The sequence below is a fragment of the Gossypium hirsutum genome, chromosome D01, assembly GCF_007990345.1.
Source record: "Gossypium hirsutum isolate 1008001.06 chromosome D01, Gossypium_hirsutum_v2.1, whole genome shotgun sequence".
In the NCBI taxonomy this organism is placed as follows: domain Eukaryota; kingdom Viridiplantae; phylum Streptophyta; class Magnoliopsida; order Malvales; family Malvaceae; genus Gossypium; species Gossypium hirsutum.
The window spans coordinates 1,083,764-1,107,150 of record NC_053437.1 but is presented as its reverse complement, the minus strand read 5'-3'; the positions used below and the strand labels follow the sequence as shown (position 1 = coordinate 1,107,150).

The 23,387-nt window shown below is 30.9% G+C and overlaps 3 protein-coding genes across 5 annotated transcripts; 2 read left to right on the top strand and 1 right to left on the bottom strand.

The window, feature by feature from the left end:
* Positions 1 to 515: 515 nt before the first annotated feature.
* Positions 516 to 2,856, bottom strand: LOC121213696 (pentatricopeptide repeat-containing protein At5g13270, chloroplastic). The gene has a single exon (XM_041086649.1). It carries the CDS (start codon positions 2,843 to 2,845, stop codon positions 578 to 580), a length of 2,268 nt encoding a protein of 755 aa, XP_040942583.1. The 5' UTR covers positions 2,846 to 2,856; the 3' UTR covers positions 516 to 577.
* Positions 2,857 to 9,699: 6,843 nt separating this feature from the next.
* LOC107928789 (transcription factor ILR3) lies at positions 9,700 to 11,806 on the top strand. Its single transcript, XM_016860054.2, has 5 exons — positions 9,700 to 9,851; positions 10,222 to 10,284; positions 10,373 to 10,450; positions 10,878 to 11,040; positions 11,225 to 11,806. The coding sequence occupies exons 1-5, from the start codon at positions 9,727 to 9,729 to the stop codon at positions 11,489 to 11,491; spliced, it is 696 nt and encodes a 231-aa protein (XP_016715543.2). The 5' UTR covers positions 9,700 to 9,726; the 3' UTR covers positions 11,492 to 11,806.
* Positions 11,807 to 14,628: 2,822 nt separating this feature from the next.
* Positions 14,629 to 22,110, top strand: LOC107928940 (SPX and EXS domain-containing protein 1). 3 transcript variants are annotated; one of them, XM_016860251.2, is made up of 15 exons: positions 14,642 to 14,869; positions 15,092 to 15,120; positions 15,590 to 15,726; positions 15,825 to 15,955; positions 16,117 to 16,155; positions 16,259 to 16,351; positions 16,478 to 16,594; positions 17,089 to 17,184; positions 17,385 to 17,498; positions 18,156 to 18,209; positions 19,141 to 19,188; positions 19,644 to 19,794; positions 20,734 to 20,899; positions 21,166 to 21,235; positions 21,715 to 22,110. In XM_016860251.2, the coding sequence occupies exons 3-15, from the start codon at positions 15,645 to 15,647 to the stop codon at positions 21,973 to 21,975; spliced, it is 1,422 nt and encodes a 473-aa protein (XP_016715740.1). In that variant the 5' UTR covers positions 14,642 to 14,869; positions 15,092 to 15,120; positions 15,590 to 15,644; the 3' UTR covers positions 21,976 to 22,110. The 3 variants fall into 3 exon arrangements, with proteins under 3 accessions (XP_016715742.1, XP_016715743.1, XP_016715740.1); XM_016860253.2 differs by having other exon boundaries at positions 14,629 to 15,120; positions 21,169 to 21,235; XM_016860254.2 differs by having other exon boundaries at positions 14,629 to 15,120; positions 15,813 to 15,955.
* The last annotated feature ends 1,277 nt before the right edge of the window (positions 22,111 to 23,387 follow it).

Genomic DNA, 23,387 nt, shown 5'->3' with positions numbered 1-23,387 from the left:
TTATATTAGTTGATTAAAAAAATAAAAAGGAAAAAGATAGTATGGAAAAAAGAGGACATAAAAAAATTTAAATAAAGCTGGAAAGCCATCATCTTTCTGAAAAGAAATTAAAAATATAATAAAATTATTTTTTAAATGGTATAAAATTATTGTTAAAGAGAATTACATAGGGTTACTTTTAGTCCACAGTTTCAAAGTTAGCAATATGCTGATTAATAATTATACTAAGAAAAACATCAATAAATGTTTAGTGATTGATATTATTTTGAAATTTGGTATTCTTTGAATTTGTGTGTCGTGAGTTAAAATTTAAATAAAAATAACCATTTTAACAGAATTTATTAATTTTGATTAAATTAGTTTGGTTTTTTATATATTTACGATAAATATATTACTGACCACACCAGTTTTTACAGTATAAATGGATGAACTTTTTAATAGAAAAATAAATTTCCTTTTTTATCTAATGTATAAGGACTAATTCGACCATTTTTTAAAGTATTTTGGACAAAATATAATCTAATTCTTAATATATGAGACTCCATTATACTTTTACCAACAATGGTAATTGCAAGAATCACCAATAATCATCGCAAGAGCATTTCCCCAAGTGGAAGTGATGGAACCTGCATGAATCTCTAATGGTGATTCGGTGTCCCGTAACCATCGATACATGTTTTGCAAAATCGTGGCAGTGTTTACATGCCCGGAGATTCTTGAAAATGACGATTGGAACATTGTTTGGTACCGATATGAGCCCAAATGCTATGGCAAGCCTCTCGCTATGCTCCATTAGCAGCTGTTTCCGTTCGGGCAAACCAAATGACACATCCTCTTCAGTTAGATGGATGCTTTCGACATCCGTAACAGAACAGTTTAATTCTTTCAACTTTCTGTAAATGTCATCGGTCCGAGGATGGTGTTTATCGCCCACTACGAACCGATGCACCTTACCCTTAACAGTAATCCAGCTACAACTAAGTTCCTTTTTCAACTTTCTTGCACCCATCACGCTTCGTACACGAGCTGCTTCATCCCATTTTCCATGCAAACCATATAGGTTAAACATCAAAATGTAACCCGCAGTATCATCAGGGTCCAGCTGAAGTAGATTTTCGGCTGCAATTTCCCCGAGTTCGAGATTCCGGTGGATCCAACACCCACCCAACAAGCATTTCCAGCTCATTGCATCAGCTTCAAAGGGCATATTCTTAACCAATTCATATGCCTCCTGAAGCAACCCAGCACGAGCGTATGCATCAACCATACAATCATAATGATCAATAGTTGGATCCACACCATATTCACAGCTCATTGACTCTAAATACAGCTTAGCTTCCGTAACCAAACCAGAATGACTACAAGCGGTTAAAACCCCAATGAACGTAACTTCATTCGGCCTTGCGGTTGAGCTCTGCATCCTCCTGAAAAATTTTAAGGCTTCAGAAGCATTGCCGTGATAAGCATGACCGCATATTATCGCGGTCCAAGCCACGGTATCGGGTTCATCTATAGACTCGAAGGCTTGATTCGCATAATCCAACCTACCACATTTCGAATAGAAAGTAATCATTGCACTCTCTCCATGAACATATGAAACTAAACCCCTTTTTATTGCATCTGCATGAGCTTGAGCTCCCATGTTATAATCTGCAAGAGCTGAACATGCTTGGATTATGCTAGTATATATAAATGAATTCATAGCCATATCTTTGAGTCTTAATGATCTAAAAATCTGCAATGATTTCTCAAATTCACCAATTTGGCAATAGCCAGTTATTATAGCACTCCATGAAGCATCATTCGGTTCGGATATCCTCTTGAAAGCACGACGAGCCGAATCAAAACACAAGCATTTGATGTATAGATCGACAACAGGAGTTCCCACGGAAACATCGGATTCCAACCCGAGTTTAACAATGTAACCATGGATTTGCCTCCCTAAGTTCAGATACTCCAACCCGGAACACGCTTTGAGAGTGATTGAAAACACGAACTGGTCCATTTCGACACCTTCCTTTAACATTCTAATAAACAATGCCAATGCATCTTTCTGTTTGCCAGCTCGGGTGTATCCCATCATCAATCCTGTCCAAGCCACGGCGTTAGTTTCGACCATTTGATCGAAAACGAGCTTAGCCCTTTGTAGCTGCCTGCATTTCACGTACATATTGGAGATTGCTGTGATCACAGAAACATTGGTGCTTAACCCAGTTCTTATAACGAGAGAATGAAGCTGTTCCCCAATCTCCAACACAGAAACATCTGATAGACTCTTCAAGAGGTTGGTGAAAACGGTGGAATTCAATCCAATTCCCAACTCAATCATTCGAGTACATAACCGAAAAGCTTCCTTTAACCTTCCTTTCTGTGAGTAACCAGAAATAAGTATACCCCAAGACGCCACATCTTTTTCAAGCATTTCATCGAACAGTTTCTCGGCATCCCGAAAGCTCTCACAGGCACAATACATTTTCAAAACACAATTCTCGAGGTACCTAGATGGGTTCCCCAAACGCCGGTGAATCAATCTGCCGTCCGATAAAGAAGCCATTTTGCCGCAGGCTTCGAGAAGTGATTCGTAGGAATGGGGGTTGACGAGAACGCCGGCTTCGTCCATTTGTTTGAGGAAATCACGAGCCTCTTTGAGTTTCCCTTGCTTAGACAATGAAACCAAGTGCAGGTTCTCGAGCTGACCCTGCTGTTGTTGGCCAGGGGGGATTTTAAATGAAGAAGAGGTGCTTTTGAGAGATACCGATGAAGGTATTCGAGCAAAGCGAGCTGCTGCTGCTGCTGCTGCTGCTGTTTGCGAAGGAACGGAAGGCGGCAAGGAAGGGCTGGCCATGTAAAATTTTTCCCCAGAAAATTTCAGTTTAACCCCAACAAATTGTACATTGAGAGAGTTGGTGTTCTTTTGGTTTAATTTGAATCTAGTCCTTTTACTCTTCTAATTATTGAAATTTAGTCTCTCTTGTTTTAATTTTAAAATTTTACTCATTTGTTTGATTTGAAAATTAAAGTCGGATGCATTTGGTTCATAAAATGTATCATTAAAACCCATAATCTCACATTTTAGAATAATATTTGTTTGGATTCTATACATTTCTGCCAACCATGAATATCAAATTGCCAAATAGTATCAAGATTCCGGAATATAGAATGTACTTAGGTCGTAATTTATCAATTTTCCATTTAATTTTATTAATTTAGCCTAATTAAAAATAAAAATCTATATTTTTCTTAGACTGCATACTTTAAAATTGTAATTATTATATTTAATATAAAATTTTATTTATTGATATATTAATTATGATTATCATTATTATTTATAAATTATTATTGGTGATCCAATCATTTTTCACATATTATTATGATTATTATTTATAAATTTATTTCAACATCATATATTTACTTATTAATATATCTAAAGATGTTAAAAAAATAAATTATATAACAATGACAAATTTGGAGAGTGTCTGTAATTAAAATTTTATACTGACTCGACATTCATGGTGTCGAGGTAAATAACTTTAAAATAAGGCATAATGTCAAATTTATCATTACCGTTTACATCTTTTGTTATTTTGACACATATTCTTGTTTTAGCTGAATTTGACTATTAATATTTCAAAAAAAAAAGTTAAATTACTTTTTTTAAACAAAAATGTTAATTAAATTATTAATTTTTTAGCGATATTGGCATGGCAACTACCATGATAATCATATAAGCTGCAATGTCAACAAATAAGTTATAAAATTATAAAAGTTCATAATTTTTTTTTAAAAAAAGTGCATGGACTATATATGGATCATCACGTGAGTTGTAATGATAAAAAAAAATTAACATTTTTGTCAATATTTCTATTAAAAAATATAATTAGACTATTTTTAAAAAGTTGATGGTCAAATTTAAATTTTTTTAAAAGTTGGGGGCTAAATTTAACTTAAAAATGAATAAAGGTTAATTTGATAAAATATTAAAACATTAAGGGTTAAAATTGATATTATACCTAAAAAATGTATATCGAGACATGATGCTTTTCCAATGCTTGTCTTTTATCGCTACCCTTTATAAGATTTTAGAAATAGCAGAACTATATCTTAATAAATTTAATAATTGTAATTTGTTAAATTTTAAAATGTGGAGATTTAAAATGATGAAATTGATGTATATGACTCAATTTACAACTATTTCATATGCTACTGTTCTTCTAAAAATGTAGTTAAACTAAAGTTCTGGTCAAATTTTGGGCTACTATTTGGGCTTTTCAGTATGAGGCCCAATGGTTTAATAATTAATTATAACTTAAAAAGCAAAACCCAAAGCACCATCAACCATGGCAGTCGTCATTGAAATTATTCCTAAACCGATGCCAAGTTGTTTATATTCCGTTTTAGTCCAAATTTCAGTCTATTTTCCATCATTTTGATGTGTTTCAGTTTGTTTTAGTTAATATTAATTTGGACAATTTAATATAAAATTTTGATATTTTAAATTAATTCTTTATTTTTATATCTTAATCATTTTAATTCTTATATAATTAAATTTAAAAATAAGATAAAAATATTAAATTGAGCTATTGAATCTAATTAATAATTTATATGAATATAATTGAGATATATTTGCATGTAGATATAATTTATTAAGAAATTAAAAAATTAGGCTATAAATATATTTATTTAAAATATAAATAGAACCAAAACATTACACCGCTGCATATCAATACCAAAATAAAAAGGGTGCAAGTCTATCATCAAAATATTTTTGTTAAATTATTTTATATGATGAATGTATTTGAGAGGTCCTTTTATTATAAAAATTTGATTAAATTAATCCATTTATTATTATATAGATCGATTTAGTTATTATACTATTAAAAGGAATTAAATAATATCGAACTAGAATAGAGTTTTCTTTTATTGTATAAAAAATGACATTTACTGCTTAACAGAGTCAATATATTTAAAGTTTTTATAGTTTTGTAAATAAAATCTTTTGTTTAGAATTTAACTGTAATTGAAAAAAATAATTTCAAAGATATTTTTTATAGAACAAATATTAACTCTGTTCTAATTTGAATTTTTTTAATAGTAAATAATAGAAGGATAAATGTAATACATACTCATCCAAACTGCAGATAGTCTTCCATTATTTATTTAATTTTTTATATTTTAATAAAATTTAATAATATATGTTTCATCATGGAATATTAAATATAATCTATGGTCAAAGCATTTTAGTTAATAATATTCCCACAATTAATAGAGCATAAAAGAATACCTATCCCTTTTCCCATCAACTTGCAGAAACTTTAGTAGTAATGAGATAAGAAGATAGACTAATGTAAACTAACCAATTAAAATGATTTCCTCTTAAAAAATAATATTATAAAAAAAACTTAAAGAGTAACTAAAGAAAAAAAAAAGTGAAGGATGGTAGTTCCCACAAGAGCAATTTTCGGTTTTAATCGGGTGAGGTGAGTTAGTTGATTTTAATCTCGATTTAATCAGTTAATTTAATCGAGTCTTATTTTTTTAATTTTAAAATTGACCCGATTGAAAAATCGATTTATTTTATATTGTTTTTAAGTTATTTGAATTACTTTATATTTTATGACATATAATAGATACATATAAGATAAACCTAACCTTACAACCCAAGGTTGGTTAACCAAAGAAACAGATCGAATTAAAGTTGATTTGGTTTGGTCGATTTTTTCAACTAAAATCGGTCAAGTTGATTTTCACATGTTAGGGTCAATTAAGTTAGTTTGAAAAAATTGACCGAGCCGACCAATTAAATCAATTGCTTTCCCCTAAATTAAGTGTTGAGAAATTGCTGGAGGTAGAGAAGAAGGAAGTATGAAGCATTAAGAAACTATCTTAAGGCCAATGATGGGTATTTATGTGTGAGAGTGACCATCTCTTAACCAAGGGTGAAGACAATTTTTTTTATGGGGCTGAAATTAAATTGTAATTTTTACGATAATAAAAATATAATTTTACCATTTTAATAGCCTATATCTTTATAAAATTTAAATGATTAAATAAAAATTTATCATTTTAAAGGGCCGAAGTGTAATTTTACATTTATTAATTTAAAATTTTAAAAAATTAAAGGACTTAAATGAAAAATTTTTCATTTTAAGGGGGGTCGAGATCCCTGTCAACTCTCCTTAGTTACCCCCCTACTCTCAACCCTGGGCATTGACACATGTCTAGTGTTGGTTTTGTCGTGCTTGACCACTTAGAGAACATGATAGCCTTATAGATAGCCGATAATGAAATTAATATGAACCAGGCGAGGTCACACGTGTGATCCATGCGAAGAAAGGTTTAACACCTATTTTTAATGAGGTAAATTAAAGGTACTCTATGTATAGTTAAAAATAAAAATAAACCGACAATATTTTCATTAAAAGAACTGACAATTCAATTTGTTTTGAAAGATTGATGATTAAATTCAAAAAATTTTAAATTGAAAGCCAAATTTAGTTAAAAATAATAAGGGTCAATTTAATAAAAAAAAGTTATTAAATTTGATATTATGCGAAGAAATAATAAAGGAATTGTGGCTGGCGTAATTGCGTGAGAACATTGAGCTCTACTAACGGGAATCTTTCGGCTCATCATCTTTCATCTGTCACCAAAGCTATGATAATTTATATATTTTTCTTAATAATAATAATAATAATAATAATAATTACTTATTTTAATAAAAATATAAAAATAATATTAATTTCCATGACGTCATTTGTTGACAAAAGTTAATCAGTACAGTGCGTTTGGAGACAAGTCCTTGGAAGAATTCTAAATCGGGCATGAAGCATACCGTTTGCTTATATCATGGGTTAAAAAATAATAATTTTTATTTACATTTTTAAAATATATAAATATTATTTTTTAAAATTAATTTATTTAATATGCATAATGACTTATTTGACTCTCTAGTTTTACAAAAAAAAGTCATTTAGATCTCAATTTAATTTTTCATTTTTTAACATTTAAATTTACATTATTTGTCAAATAACTCAAAAATGGATAAAAAATTAAGGTATGTTCACTTTGTTAACATGCCATACACGTTGATTATCACATTAACAATTAATTAATTTTTTAAATTTTAAAATTTAAAAAATTATAAAAATTATTCAAAGTATAATTTTTTTATTTTTTTAAATAATTAATTACCAGCAAAGTCACATGATTGTCAGCTATATATGAACTTTTACATCTATTTTGGGATAATTTAACAAATAATGTCAGTTCAAATGCTAAAAGATGTAAAAAATTAAATGGGAAATTAAAATAAATTTTTTGTTAAAATATAAAAAAAAGACACTTATGTCTCAACAATTATACAATCTCAATCAAACCTACCACCCTTTTAATCAAAATTTAAAATGTTAAAAATGTATTAATTTAAATACAATTATTCATCGATTGGGTCTTAATTCAATTGGTATTATTGTTATTTTAATTACTTTAGACACGTGGCATTTAATATCTTCAAATTTACAAATTTAAAGAATTTATAAGTAATTTATATGATGGTATTTTGTTGGTCTTTATTTTCATTGGACCATTGTGACTTATTTTAAAGATTTTAGATTTTTTTTTGTACAAATGTGTATAATGTCTATAGTTTTCTCTTAACCCTTAGATAAGAGGATACATACGTCTTAATACGTTCAAACACATATCCTCCTGTATTGGCAACAATGTTGGTACTAACCAAAATAATAATTTAACCAAAATTTTTCTAATTTTCAACCGAAGTTAGAGTGTAATGCCATTGTTAGCCATTTTTTAAAAACCAAAATGATAAAAATATAGTTTGTTTCTAAAAAATGTTAGAATTTTAATTTCATCATTTTAAAATTTATAAAAATATAAGTTAATATAAAGATGAAATATAAAAATATATAACTTAATTTCAATTCCTCCAAAAAAAAAATTTATAATTTCGCACTTATGGTATAACTTATCAAACTTGCCCTTCCCTAAATGCCCCAAATGAGAAGACTACCATTTGTTTACCACCTTTATCAAGCAATTTTATTTTTTTACACTAACACTTTAAAACATGAATTACTTTCAAATTATGTTCAAATAAAAAATTTTAAAAATCATATTTAAATATTAAGTTTATATCACAAAAAAAAAAACGATTCATACGATAACACTGAATGTCTTAGAAAAATTATCAGATAATAAGATGAACATTTTAAAAATTCTGAATTTATTTTAGATGAAAAATGTCTAAAGGTAAGGGATGGTTGAATGGAGTTATTTATATCCTAGTGAATCTTTCATAATATAAGAGTCGAGTCAGATCAGAAACTGTTAACCAAGTCATGGAAAACCATTAACATCTGTATTTAGAAGTGATTAAAATGATGTATTGTTATGTTAAAAAGGTCCCTATATCAAGATCAATGTGATTGGCAACAATCCGCATATTATACATGTGAAGTTTCATTGATCATAAGAGATTAATCTAGAGACGAATGGTAATAAGAGTTTAAGGATAATTTACGCTTTAACCTCCTTAAAATTTTTGAAAATTCTTTTTGGAAGCCTCCCAAAAATGGGAATATTTAGTAAACCTTTCATAATTTTGGAATGTTTTTGTCAATTCTCACTAAGCTTTAATTTTTTTTTGAAAGTTTTAATTAAGTCTATCAAAATTTTTAAATATTCTCACTAAATCCTCTAAATTTTTTGAAATTTTTAATTAGACCCTTCAAACCTTAATTCCAAGTTCCGTCAATAGATTAGTGGTTAGATGAAACATTGGTGATTTCAATATTTTTTAATGATAGACCCAACAAAATTATTTATTTAATTATTTTTTTTGAAATAAAAATTTTAAACTTAACAACATCAAAGTTTCACTTGAAATAAAATAATTATTCCAACTAGATTTGATTTTACAAAAAGTCAAGATAATTGTTTTTTTTAAAGTTCCCAACATTTAATAATTTTCACAAGTCATATTCAACTCAACGCTTTCGTTTTTTTTTTATTTGCTTGAATTTCCATCCCCTTCCAACATCAAAACTGAGAAAAACATAATCCTTAAAAAGGTTAAATATTGATATAGTCCCTATATTATATGTAAGTTGTGGATTTAAACCTTATACTTTAAATTGTTCACTTTTAATTTTTGTACTTTCGAATATTAAAGTTTTATTATTTATCGAACAATAGCTGTTAAATTCATCAATTCTATTATTTTTAAAATTTGATATGACAAACATATTACCACGTGTAAATGTCACGTCGACTTGTTATTTTCACATATTAATCACAAAAAAGGTAGTTAATGAATTGAATAGTTATGGTTTCCATCAATACTGAATTTCTGAAATTCGAAAAATCTAGAGACTAAAATCATTTCAATCGAAAAATATTGATTAAATCTTCAACTTTACTTATAGTACAAAACTAATAACAGAATTTAATCAAGCAAATTTAACTGCTACCATTTGAATCAATATTGAAAAATTGAAATTCGAAAAGTATAGGAATTAAAATTGTCCAATGCAAAAAGTACATAAATTAAAAACAACCAAATTAAAGTATAGTGATTAAATTCATAACTTATGATACTATAGGGACTAATAATAGAATTGGACCTTACTTTTTTTAAAAAAAAAATCCCATATAAATTTGGCATTCAAATTTAGTTTTCTTTTTGGCACGGAAAAAGAAATACATTCCATGGAATTGGACCCCTCTGAAAACTCCAACTGGCTCCTTGATTATGGCATACCTGATTTCCCGCCTCCAGCTGCCGCCTTCGCATGGCCTTGTCAATCTACTCTCAATGCTCCCTCTAATGTCAGGTTTGAAAATTTTCCGTTTGGTTGCGGAGAAAGTTAACTAGAAAATACTGAAATCGTTAAGGAATTAGTTATGGCGGCAAGTTTCTTTCAGTTTTTTTTAGATGCAGTTTTGGGGTTAAACTGTTTCCTTTTTTAATTCATTGGTTCAAGATCGATAGATTTCTCTCTCTCTCTCTTTTAAAAAAAAAATTGAAGCAATAATTTCAAAAGTTGCTATAAAAAAATAGTTGATATATTGTGAAAGAATAGTATTTTTTTTTTAAGATTCAAATTTCTAAGTAAATGATTTTTCACTGAGAATGAGTAGCGATAAGATTCCTTTTATGACAAGACATCGTTTGATATATCACTGCTATTTTTGATTGTTCAGTGCTACAGTTGATTGCTCCTTTGCTGATTCAGATTGCTTGAAGGATGTTGTCTCTAGGAAAAGGTGTTAATTCCAGTTTCCTGTAGACTTTGAACTCTATTATATTAGGATTATTGTTTAATTTTGAACTACATGATGATGATCTATACAGGTTGAAATCGGAATCATGCGGTGGATCCGGATCGAAAGCATGCCGGGAGAAATTGCGGAGGGATAGATTGAATGATAGGCATGAATTGATCATTCTTTTCCTTTTAATTATTTGTATTTGATCTTCTGGCAAAATTACTATGGAAATTTTTGTATTAGGAATTTGATTGCATTTTTGTTTATTTTATTCAAATTAATCATTATATAATAGATCAGATAGTAAATTGGTCATTCTATTAACAATTTCATCTATTTCTATTAGTGAAAATTAATTTTGCATGTCGGTATAAGGTATACAAAATATGTTAGGTGTAACTGTTTGGTTAATTTTTAATAGAATAGACTTACTCTTTTATCTAATGTATAGAGATTAATTTGTTATTTTTTAATAAAAGGTAAAATACAATCTGACTTTGTATATAGACCTCCATAGTACTTTTGCTGATGTTGTCCAATGTTCTTGGTCTGTTGTTTCTCACTTCAGAGTTGGTTAAATATTTGTCAAGGTTCTTGGAACTGGGTGCCGTTTTGGAGCCTGAAAGGCCAATGAAAGCAGATAAGGTTGCTATTTTGAGTGATGCTGTAAGAATGGTGCGTCAGTTACGCAGTGAAGCGCAAAGATTGAAAGACTCTAATGAGGAGTTGCAAGCAAAAATTAAAGAGCTGAAGGTAAAAAGCTCGTTTCTCGAAAACTGAAAATCGGATAGAATTTATTTAATTTACCATTATCAAATGCTAAGAGCATGATAGTCATTGATTTGCATTTTCTAAGTGAATGATTAACATGGTTGCGTGGGATTCGGGTTATGACCCCTTTTTTCCACATTACTCAGTGGGTTGTTAATCATTGCAGGAAGAGAAGAACGAGCTTCGCGACGAGAAGCAGAGGCTGAAAGCAGACAAGGAGCAATTGGAGCAGCAAGTCAAAGCCATGAGTGCACAGCCAGGCTTCTTGACGCAGCCCCCTTCAATATCTGCTGCATTAGCTGCTCAAAGGCAAGCTGCTGGAAACAAGTTGATGCCTGTCATCGGATTTCCAAGTCTCGCCATGTGGCAATTCATGCCACCTGCTGCAGTCGATACATCACAGGATCACGTTCTTCGCCCTCCAGTCGCATAATATGAAGCTTGTTGATTGATGATTTGATTCTTGTCACCAGTCTCTTTATGATTGTTGCTTGTTTTACTTATTGCTGTCATGATCTTTGGTATATTGTTATAATGTTATGTGTGAATGTGAGATTGTCGAGTAGCCGGATATTCTATCACGAAAACCGGAACTTTTGATGGGTTTCCGCTACTCAAAATGTAAAATACAATAAAATATATATACATGAGCTGTAACACTGGTTTATACATAGTCTTGCCATGAGTTACAGTTTCATGTGTTTTGGAATGCTTTCCCTTACTATAATATATACCAATGTTGTCATTATTTGTTGCTTTATGTTGTCATTAGTTGTGTGTGTCCAAATATATATTGCTATGAACCCATTTCACAAATAAGCCATACTATTTAGTAGGGAACTGAAAATAAAATTGAGATTATTGTAAAGGAGAGAATATTTAGAGATTTATATGGCCAAAAGCACCCGTGGTAAAAGTCGAAACCCCAATGTGAGACGTGGTTGAAAACTATTCTCTGTTCATGAGGGCAATGGTGGTGATTGGTGAAAGACTGCTGCTAGGAGCAGTTCGAGAAGATTTAGTTGCAGGTCCATAAAAGGGGGATGAAGGACCGCTCGGAGCTGATTGTGGGGATTTTCTTGGTGAGGGTGAAGATTTTGGAGCCGGAGAATCGGATGGTGGAGTAGGTGATGTTTGTGAGGTTGCTGGGTGTCTATATCAATCTTCATTGTGAGTTCATAGTCTGTGAGTATATTCAAATTTTATTTTATTTTTATTTTTGAAGGCTTATCCCATTATTCATGTTCGGATATGTGTTGAATACAGTTGTTGAACATGAATAATGTAGGAAAAATGAAGAGTTCGTGTAACTTTGATCCGGTGTGTAACCACGAAACTGCAGATAATAGGTATGTCAAATTAAAACTTGGTCATGATGCTCAAATAACAAAGGAATGAAGTACCATTTCTTTTAGCAATTATGCTTGTTAGTGTTCATGTCATGAAGAAAGAAGCAATAGTGATACAAGTTGGTATTTATATAGATCCATCTGATTCGAACTCGAAAACTTAACTTGATCAATTTAAATATATTTCAATATTATTTTTGAACTAAAATTTGTTCCAACTTTATTTGACTATAAAAAGTTAACAACTCGAATTTAATTGACCTAAACTTGAAACAAATTAGAAATTCTGAAATCTGAATTGGTCAGATCTTGATTATCTCGACCAATACCAATTTGACTCACTCAATTGATATAGACTTGGGATTATGGTGAAGTTTGCAACTTTGTGTTAAAATACAATTTCAAACTTCCTCCTAAGGTAGCTCGGAGAACTTTTTTGGGTTTAAGACCAGTCATGTGCAATACATACGGTGCATCTTACTAGACATCTTTCGAGGTATTTTCACTTTATGAACTCTCAATAAAATCGAGAAACAAAACTCACCACCAAAAATAAAAATTAAAAACAAGTTCAAATAAACTGGGTTTATTGCTTACTTTCAAATTATTTCGAAAGCAAACAAAACTAAAAAGAAACAGTTTTTTGAAACGGACTCGTGGATTGAGTAAATTAAGCGTGAGTTTGGATGGGCGGTGCGTTTACCTGTGGTCAGTGTAAAAACAGCAGTGGCGGTGAGATTAGATACTGTAGCGATACTATAGCGTGAGACAAAAAGTAAGCTAAACGCACCACACCGTACCTAATCGCCCATCCAAACCCACCCTAAATATTTGTAACTTGTATGAAAATTGATGTTAGGATTGGTGACTTTAAATGCAAAACACCTAAAAAAAAGTTATATCACTAATATAAAGCTTAGAATTAAATTTTATTATTTCTATTTTGATATTTAATTTTTTTATTTTAATATTTAAATTATCATTTTCGTTCTAATATACTCTAAATAAAAAACTTGCCAATAAAAACGTCACATCTAACACATTTTTATTGGATGTATATAACTTTTAAAGGTAAAACTATACAAAAATTATATTTCAAGTAACAAAATAAAAAAAATATTTCAAAAGTTAAATAATGAGTTTAGCCTTAAAATAAATTCAAAACTTGTAATCGCGGTAAATGAGGGTGAGTTTGGATAGACGGTGCGTTTATCTACGGTCAGTGTAAAAATAGCGGTGGCGGTGAGATTAGATACTGTAGCGATACTGTAGCGTGAGACAAAAAGTAAGATAAACGCACCACACCGCACCTAATCGCCCATCCAAACCCACCCTAAATCACTATTTTTTATTTTGCTTATCGATGAAATATTTTATTGTATTTTCTTATCAACTAATTACTTTATTTAATAAATAATTTATATTTTAAATGAGTTATCCTATTCATATGGTTGAGCCGATGACTTGAAAGTCGTATTCCAAATTCCCTAAATCAGAACCATTCTTTTATATAATTTAAGCTAAAGTATTCTTATTCTTTGGTATATTTCAAATTTAGCGTTTTTTATTTTCTAGATTAAAAAATAAGTTTAATTAGTTAAATTTTTTTATTAAATTAAAATTTAGTATAATATTATTTTTTTGCTATAGAGCTATTAAGTGAGAATTTTGTTTTTTAATTTCAAAATGTCATGTCGATGAATTTAAAAAAGAAAATAATCTCGTATAAGATTAAATTTCTGAAAATAAAAGTAGAGTGACTAAATTTAAGTGTATGGAGCAGGAACTTTGAATTTAGTCCTTAAACTCTCTATATATTTAGAATTTAGTCCATTTACTTTTATTTCTAGGAATTTTGTCTCATTACTTTTTAAATTTCAAAATTCGAATCTAATTATTGACACCGTTAAAATTTTTTTATTAAATTTATTGGCATAACATTTTGAAATAAATAAATAAATAAACCTTACTTGGAACACATGCAATAAAAAAAATGAAGTAATGATCTTGAATTTAACAAATTTTTTTTAATGAAGTTAATAACTCAACTTATAGTTTTCAAATTAAAAAAAAAACTTTAAATCTCAAATACATGAAAAGTACAGGGACTTAAAGTATATTTTAACCTAATTTTAACTTATAATTTAATAATAAATAAATGCATGCACATATTTTCATTTTCTAAATAAATAAGGATTAATGGTACAAACAAAGAAAGATATATAGAAATTAATTAAAACATTTCTGATTTTCACAATTTCAGGTCCAGGAAACACGTTTATGAAAGTGAACCAATTGCTCTTTTATAATTTTCACAACAATATTTCGTTTAAATTTACCCATTTTTTTGCTTCAATTTCCTCCTCGTAATTCACTCAAAAACAAACACAGCTTCTGATTCGGGATTTTTTGAGATCCCAAAAGAGAAAAGTCAAAATTTCAATCTTTGCACAATATTCAAAGTAATTATTATTTGATAGTAATAATTTTTTTCTTTGAAGCTGAAAAAAAAGAGAAACTAAAAAGAAAAAACTTTCCTAGAGAAATTTTTTTCCAGTTTACATCTTCCCTAGAAACAAACGGGAAGATTTCTTCCTGCTTTTTAGGAACTGGGTATTTCTGGGTTTTTCATTTGCTTTGTTTCTTTTTTGATTTTGGGCTGCGTTTGAACTCCCTTTATACAGGTACATTCATTGCAGGGAATTTCTATTAGGTAAGGCAAATTTTCTTTATATATGGATTTCATTTTAATTGATTCCCTTTTAGATTCTATTTATTAATTATGTGAATGTGAATTATATGCTTTGATGCTTGTTGCGGAGTTGGCTAATAGTTTTGAGTGAAAAATTGTAGGAATAGATGTTTGTGTCTGTTTTTATGTATTTGATATTTTGCTGCATTACAATATATCCAATTTTTATTTGGAACCAAGGTATCCGTTTTACTCTCCATAGAGAGTTAGAGACTAATCCTTTCGAGAGGTTTCGTGGCTGTCCCTCCCTAAATATACGCAATTTATACTAACTAAACAGCTCACTGTAAGAATGTATGGTTAACTTGTTCTTGGAAGAAATGTTGAAGTTAAAACTTAGATTTAAGATCCTTAAATGGCATGCAGGTGTCTATTGATTATTCAAGTAATGCTTCTTTATATGTTTCTGTTTCAATATTATTTATGGCAGAACACTAGGGTAGCTGGAGTGGGTTTAATAGCTTTACCATCTTCTACATACACCTATGTTCGGAGGTCAGGTTGCTGCTCCTATCAATAGTCCGCATTTAAGGAGGTCCGGTAGCAGAGCAGTGGTATCTGATCTAGGTACAAGAACTCTATATGAACATTTTCATTGGAAATTAAAGGTTATTATTGATTTAGTTTTGCTGCTTAGATCTAATATATTGTAGAATAACTGTCAGGTGCAGAATTGGGAAATGGTGTGGAGAACAGTTACGTGCATCCGTTGGAGATAAATGGATCGAAGAATGCAAGTATACCATTGGTTACTGCTGCAATTGTGCCTTCGCCTACATTATTATGGAGATTCAAGGTTTGTTTTCAATGATATTGTTGCTGTGTTTATTATCCATTTACTTCCTTTTAATAAATATAAAGTGGTTAACCTCAAAGAAAAACGAATTCCTCAGTTGTAACTTGTATCTTTTAGTTATTTCTCAACCTTCTGGAATCCTAATCTATTTAGATATCCAGGTACTATTGTTCTTACTCTGGGGTTTCATCTGTGGGAAGGTTAGTCTTATTTTATATTCTAGTTGTTTCAAGCTATACAGTTCATATTTGATGTTAATAATGGTTATAACAAGTTCTCATCATGTATGCCAAAATATTGCAGACTGGATGGCAATCCGTAATGAGAATGAGTGCAGACCTACGGGACCTATTTCTATATGAGGCATTTTTGTATTATAATCCTCTTCTTCTGGTGGTTAGTTAAAATTTTATGATATATAAAAAAAAATTATGTTATACTAATTTTTTCGATATGAGTGCAATTTTATGTTGTGTGTTTAAGGACTTGTAAGAGATTATTCTTCTTGTTTTGATATTACAGACTACAATGGCATGGCTTTGGGGAATCAATTTATGGGTCTTTTCTCGGTCTAATATCAATTATGCCAAAATTTTTGATCTCGATCAGAACCATCTCACTCATAGAGAAATATGGAAGGTAATTGAATTCCCCAATCAGATCTTTTAATCAGGTTGCCTAATATGTACCGATGGCTCATTATGATATACTATATGGATAAACTATACTTGGTTGCCTTGTTTCTTGTCTTGTTCTTCAGCTAATGATATACTATATGGCGGGCAATGGCTGCAATTTATTTCTAATACTCGATTGAATTTCGTCCTGCTCTGGAACCTATACTTTCTTTAGTATGATTTCAATATGTTTGAAGTTTGTGTAGCTGATGTATTATTTTGAGGGATCCATTTATAATGTTATCTTTAGCTTCAAGCTTTGTAAATGTGTATCAGGGATATAACATTGAACTTTTGAAGGAATTGTTCCATTTTCTTCTTTTGTTTTCTTAGTTTTCTTTTTTATCTTGAAATATCTACATAAAGCTCGATGGTCTACTGGTGCAATTGTTGCTAATAGTGCTTGGTAATTTTCCTCAAATAAAATAACTCTCTCTACGATTGTTGTAATTTCAGTGCGCTACATGGATGACTATCATTGTTCCAACCAGTATGACAGCATATCTTTATCTCTACTCTAATGGAGAAGTATCATTGGCTGCTTCCCAACCAGTGTAATAGATGCATCCTTTCTTTTTTCTTTTTTTATTATTTTAATATTTTTTTATTATTATTTATATGCACTTATTCCCAGCTTGAATGACGAGTTGATTATAATTTTAACATTTTCAGCATGAAAAGTAAATTGCAATATTGCTTTCTTTCCACTCCCTTTACCATCATCACTAAATTTTACATGTTTTCTACTTCAGGTGCTTCTATATTTTGCAGTCGTGATGCTTTTAATATTCCCTTTTGACATTTTTTATTTTTCATCCCGATACTACTTGCTAAGGGCTCTTTGGCGAATAGTTCTTCCATTACAGGTCTGATTGTTATCTCTATGGACGTGTTTGATAATTTTGCTACTATCAATAACTTAATGATCGGTTCATTCTCATGGCATTTTCTTATACATTAGATTTACTTTGTCAATACTTTGAGAAACTGAACAAGTAATAATGTGATGAAGTTTATGTTGTATCTCTTTTTGGAAGAAAGTGATTAGTCATATCAAGATTCATCTTTCTTGATGTTTTCTTGATCTTTGCATCATGGTTTTTCTTCAAAGAAAAGGATCACGGCATTTTTTAGTGTCCATTTCCATGTTTGCAACTTAAATTCTTACAAGAACTCTGCAAAAAGGCCTGTATATCAACTTTTACATGGCCAATCCTGTACTTTAACTTGGGCAACGATCTTTGGCTGGACCTAATCTTGTGGAATTACCTGATACTGCTCGAATTTTATGTGTGAACTATGTTAATCTTTGTACCTAAGAGTCTATATCCTCATTGTAATGTAGTGATGCATATTTACGAACATCATGAACTAAAGATCCTCCATGCTTGACCTTAATGTTGGACCATGCATCTCCAAACCACAACTGAAATGGGGACACATTCTTTTTTATAGTTTATTTCTTGCTTTGACACCATGTGCATATGCTGTATTTTAATATTAAGTTGATATGGTGAATCCAGGCGATAACTTTTTCCGACTTCTTCTTGGCTGATATTTTGACCTCCATGGCAAAGGTATGAGCCAGGCTGTTTTTACTGATATTACTTTTTCATTGTCATTTTATCAATCTGTGTTGAGCAGTCTTTTGAAATTGATAAATTTATTGCCTTTTCTGATAAATTTTCTTAGCTTATGAAAGATACAAGTAAACCCATAAATTTTGAGTACAATGATGCAATATGATACATTCTGTGGACCTGCTTGTAGTGATTAAAGGCTTGATATGTTGTTATTGTTGTTGTATTTTCTGATAAAATGATGACCACACCTTTGAAAATTTTTTTCATTCCATTCATTTTTTTTTCCCGTATGGTCAGGGGCGAAGCTAGAAATTTTTTTTTTGGGGGGGGGGGCTAGAACCGAATTAAAAAAATTTTGAGATCAAAATGTAATTTTATCATATATTAATTTATAATTCCATCTTTTTTGAAGTGACTAAACATAATTTTTTAATATTTTGGGGGGAGGGCACAGTGCAATTTTACCATAGATCAATTTGTAATTTTATTCTTTCTAAAGGGACTGAATTGAAATTTTTCATTTTGGGGGGGGGGGGGAGCAAGGCCCCTGCCAGCCCCCTGGCATCGCCTCTTCATATAATCAGTGCTTTAGGTATAACCTGTGTTACTCAGACTTGACACGAGTATGTGTTCAACATGAACGTGTTCAATTTTTTCCATGATTTCCATGTATTTGGATGGTCGAGGATTATATCCACACACCCATGTTTGGATAAACGTCGGAAATGGGTGCTGGACGTGGGTACTTCAAGAAAAATGAAGGGTCAGAGCAACATAGGATATAACTATATAATGACTTATCTTGTAAGCATGAATTAATAAATTTTCAATGGGACACATGACTGGTGTTACTGTATACAGAGGATGGTAGCAAATATATAGTAACTCTGCTTTTGGATATTTAATGGTTTTAAACTTTGTGCAGGTGTTTTCTGATATAGAACGGTCCGTCTGTAGAATGGTCCATCGACAGGTTTGTATATCAGTTTTGAACTTTAATGATGCTTCATTTGTATTGATAAAAGTTACATATACTGGAGCCTTTAAAATCATGGTTGACCTACCTTTTGATTTGACTGAAAAAGATCTTTGTGTGAGTTTCTTGAAGTTTGGCCTTCTTGTCTCAATCTCATCCTTTTACGAAACTAACCGAAATATAGAGCACGGATTTGATTGTTCTAAGACATACTAGTTCCTAGAGATTTTTGGGGACCAATCGGAATCGTACATGGTTTCTTTTGGTTTTATGAAGCATGGGTATAAAGTGCAGAAATAACCTGAATTATCCTTTTCCCTCTTTCTGAAAAATTTGTTATCGAACTCTCGAAATGAAAACATGATCATTGTAGTATTCTTACTTGTATGTTCTCTTTGATTAACTCCCATGGTTTTCTTCTATCGTCTTGAGAGATGTTTTTATGCATGCAGGTTGCCACCATTGCATGGTTTGAAGCTGATTCTGTCTGTGGCAGTCACTCTGTTGCAATCCCTTTAGTTCTCGTTTTGCCTTATCTTTTCCGATTTTTCCAATGTCTTCGACAATACAGGGATATCGGTGAAAGATCAGCACTTTTGAATGGTACGTCTCTTGATACCTTTCCAATGTCTTCATCACCAGCTTTCCTCCATATGTCAATTTTACTTTCGGTTTTGACTTGTTTTTCTTTTAGTAAGTATCGAGTGGGTTAATTGTGGACCTGTCAAGCCTACACGAGTTTAATGCACTTGAATAACTTCTGGTGATAACTATGTTCTCCAGGTTTGAGCCATGTCAGAAATGGATACAACACGGCACACTGTGGCTTGAGCCATGTTCATGCTTTCTAGGTTTTTTTTGGTACTGTACAATTAGGGGGTTAGTACTCAGTACTCACACAGAGTAGGGACTTACCCACACACATGCGCGCGTGCACACACACACTATGTCCAAAGGGAGCTGCCCAAATAGAAGCATACCACTTGCTCCTCCAAAGGCTCGAACCCAGGTGGGTTCTATGTGTGAACAGCCCTTGGCCACCAGGCCAAACATGGGAGTTCTTTCAACCTTGACAAGTTCTGTTTCCTTCATTTTGCTAACATAGTTATGTAAACCGGAATCATGACATCTTCAACTTGTTAAATGAATATTATGTCGAGTTTGCGTACTGTGTTCTCAGCTCAGAAATTTGTACAAGCATTATCCTAGGTTTCAGTTTCTCTCCTAATGTTTAATGAAATCTATGTCACTTATATTTGAGTTTTGAGTATCAGATACGGGTATGTGTTAGATGCTGATATTTTTAACCTTCTTTTTAGAAGTTTTCCCATATATTCAGAAGGTTCTTAGGAGGTCATATACCAATACCTATGTCTGGATGTGCATCAGACATGGGGTCCGAATGGGCTCTTCTAGAAAATTGAAAGTATAACTCCCCAAGGAAAGCAGATAAAATGCCATTCAAGCTATCCTTTTGTAGTAGTGTATTAAAGTCGGTTTTGTTGCTTCAGTATCATAATATCTTCATTTTCTTGTGTATAGCGTTAAAATATTCGACAGCAGTACCTGTGATTTTCCTTTCTGCCCTTAAATACCATGTCTTACCCGAAAGCTGGACTAATTTTTATCGCCCACTCTGGCTTCTTTCAAGTGTTTTGAACTCATTGTACTCTTTTTATTGGGACGTAGCACGAGATTGGGATTTCAGGTATGTAAAATACTCTTTAGATTTTCATAATCTCTATGTTACTTGATTTTCGTTGTGATTGTTGAGTATGAATATGTATCTGAGAGGAGTATCTTCAATATTTTAAAGTTTTTTTTGTATACTTCAAGTGTTTCTCGTTATGACTGAATATACTAGTGTTGGATATGGATACTTGAAGAAAAATGAAGAATCAGAACAACATAGATTTGCCTAATCGTAAAGTCACCTTATTGATTTGGTTATCAACATTTTTCTTTTCTTGCTAGCAGCTTCGCTCGTATGTTCAAGTTCAATAAATCACATCTCTACTCGCACCTTTTACATGGACGAACATGGGTAAGTTATTACTACACCGTTAAAAGCACTAAACTCAGAGCAATTTTTTTATAACTTATCTTGCTTCGAGTCTTCATTTTTGTCCGGAACTCGTATCTAGCACATGGGTATGGGGATATGATCTTGTAGGATTTCCAAATATATAGAAAAAGTTTGACCATATTCATGTCAAACGCACATCTGTATCTGAAATTCAAATCGAGTATGTTTGTATCTAACATTTGCCCCGAGTTTAAATAACATAGGTTCAAATTATTGGCACTACAAACTTGCATCTACCCTGCCCTAACCCAGGATATTTCAGAATGGAATGGTCCAGGGTTGAGGAGATATATTCATTTTTCGGTTTCGGTTTGGCTTCTAAAACTCGAATTAAATTTGAGTTTGGTTTGGATATCGTGTAAAAATACTTGAAGGTCAGGTCAGAGTCGTCCGTCTTGATCCATTCTCATCCCTACTCATGCTTGTGGAATTTGCAGGTATACTTTTGGGTGATCGGAAGCAACTTGATCCTACGATGCACGTGGACATACAAACTGTCGGCTCATCTCCGTAATAACTACCTTACGGTGTTCACCATTGCTGCCTTGGAGATATTCCGGCGATTCCAATGGATTTTCTTCCGCGTTGAAAACGAGTGGAATAAAATCAACTTCAGGCCAAATATGCAGCTCTCCATGAATGATCCAAGCGATGATGAAGTCAAATTACTTTCTTCTTCAGCTGGTTACAATGTATAAACTGTTCGAATTATTTTGTCGACAGATTCATGGAGGTTTAACTCCTTAAATTTTTTTCTCCAAAAACAAAGGTTTAATCATTCAATTCTATAATTCTATATATTTATATATATTGATCATATTTGTTGGGTTAAATTTGTTATTAGTCTTTATACTTTGTGAAAATTGTAGATTTAGTCCTTGTACTTTTTGAATTTTGAAAATTTAATCCTGACCCGAACGGTAACATTTAAATTTTTTTGCTTAAATTCAATTTCCGTTATTATACTATGCGTAGAGTTATAGATATGGTCCATATTCTCAAATTGATATGGTCCAAATTCTCAAATTAAATCACACTTAAGTTTTTATACTTTTTGAATTTTAAAATTTTCGTCTTGAATAAAATTGTTGTCATTAACTCGTTAACTGGATTTTTAGTGAGTAAAATGTGAAAATATCAAACTGGCATGACATTTCACATATGATAATATATTTGGTGCATTAGATTTTGGAAATAGTAGAGGCTAACTTAATTAATTTAACAATTGTCATTTGATGAGGATTGGAAATTTAAAATTTGAAAGTACAAAGATTAAAAAATTATTAAATTAAAGTATAAGGATTAAATTTATAACTTTTATAAAGTACAAGAATTAATAGCAAAATTTAACCTATTTGTTAAGAATCCAACCTTGAGTCAAGTATTGCCTCTAGGGTTTTATTTTTTTGACTTTGACCAGAGTCCAAATGCTTGAAAAAGTATGTGCTCATGCCTCATAGAATGAAAGCATCTCATGTGGTATCTCATAAGGAGAATTACTTATGTTATATACAGTTAAATTGAACTTAAATCATATCCTATAATTACTTAATATCTCGATAAGATCAAAAGATAAAACTCCTACCGAGAATAATACCTACCCCATGAAAATTCGATCCTCAATAATTTTTAATGATTTTTATTTTTAATAATGTATAAGATTATTTTTACAATTTCAAGGAGTAAAAATATGTATAGAAAAAATTTAACTAAAGCACAGGTGGAATGTTAAAATATTTCAAAGGTATAGGTTTGAATTTGTTGAAGTATTTTTATCTTTCTATTTATGGGTTGGAGAGGCGTTATAAATAGTATAAGCATTATATAAAATATTATTTTTTAAATCCAAATAAATGAATCCAATTAATATGCTCAAGAAATAAAAAGAAAAAAACTTTATTAGTAAATTGAATCTTGAGCTATATCTAGATTCTCAAATTAGTCCTTAAAATTTTTAATTAAAAGTAATAACTAAATTATCAATTTTATCTCCTTTTATAAAAAAAAATGCAATTTTTGTAAAATGGAGCAAAATTGGTACTTAATAAATTATATACCATTTTTGTAAAAAACTTTAAGGACCAATATGAGAATTGCATTATAGTTTAGG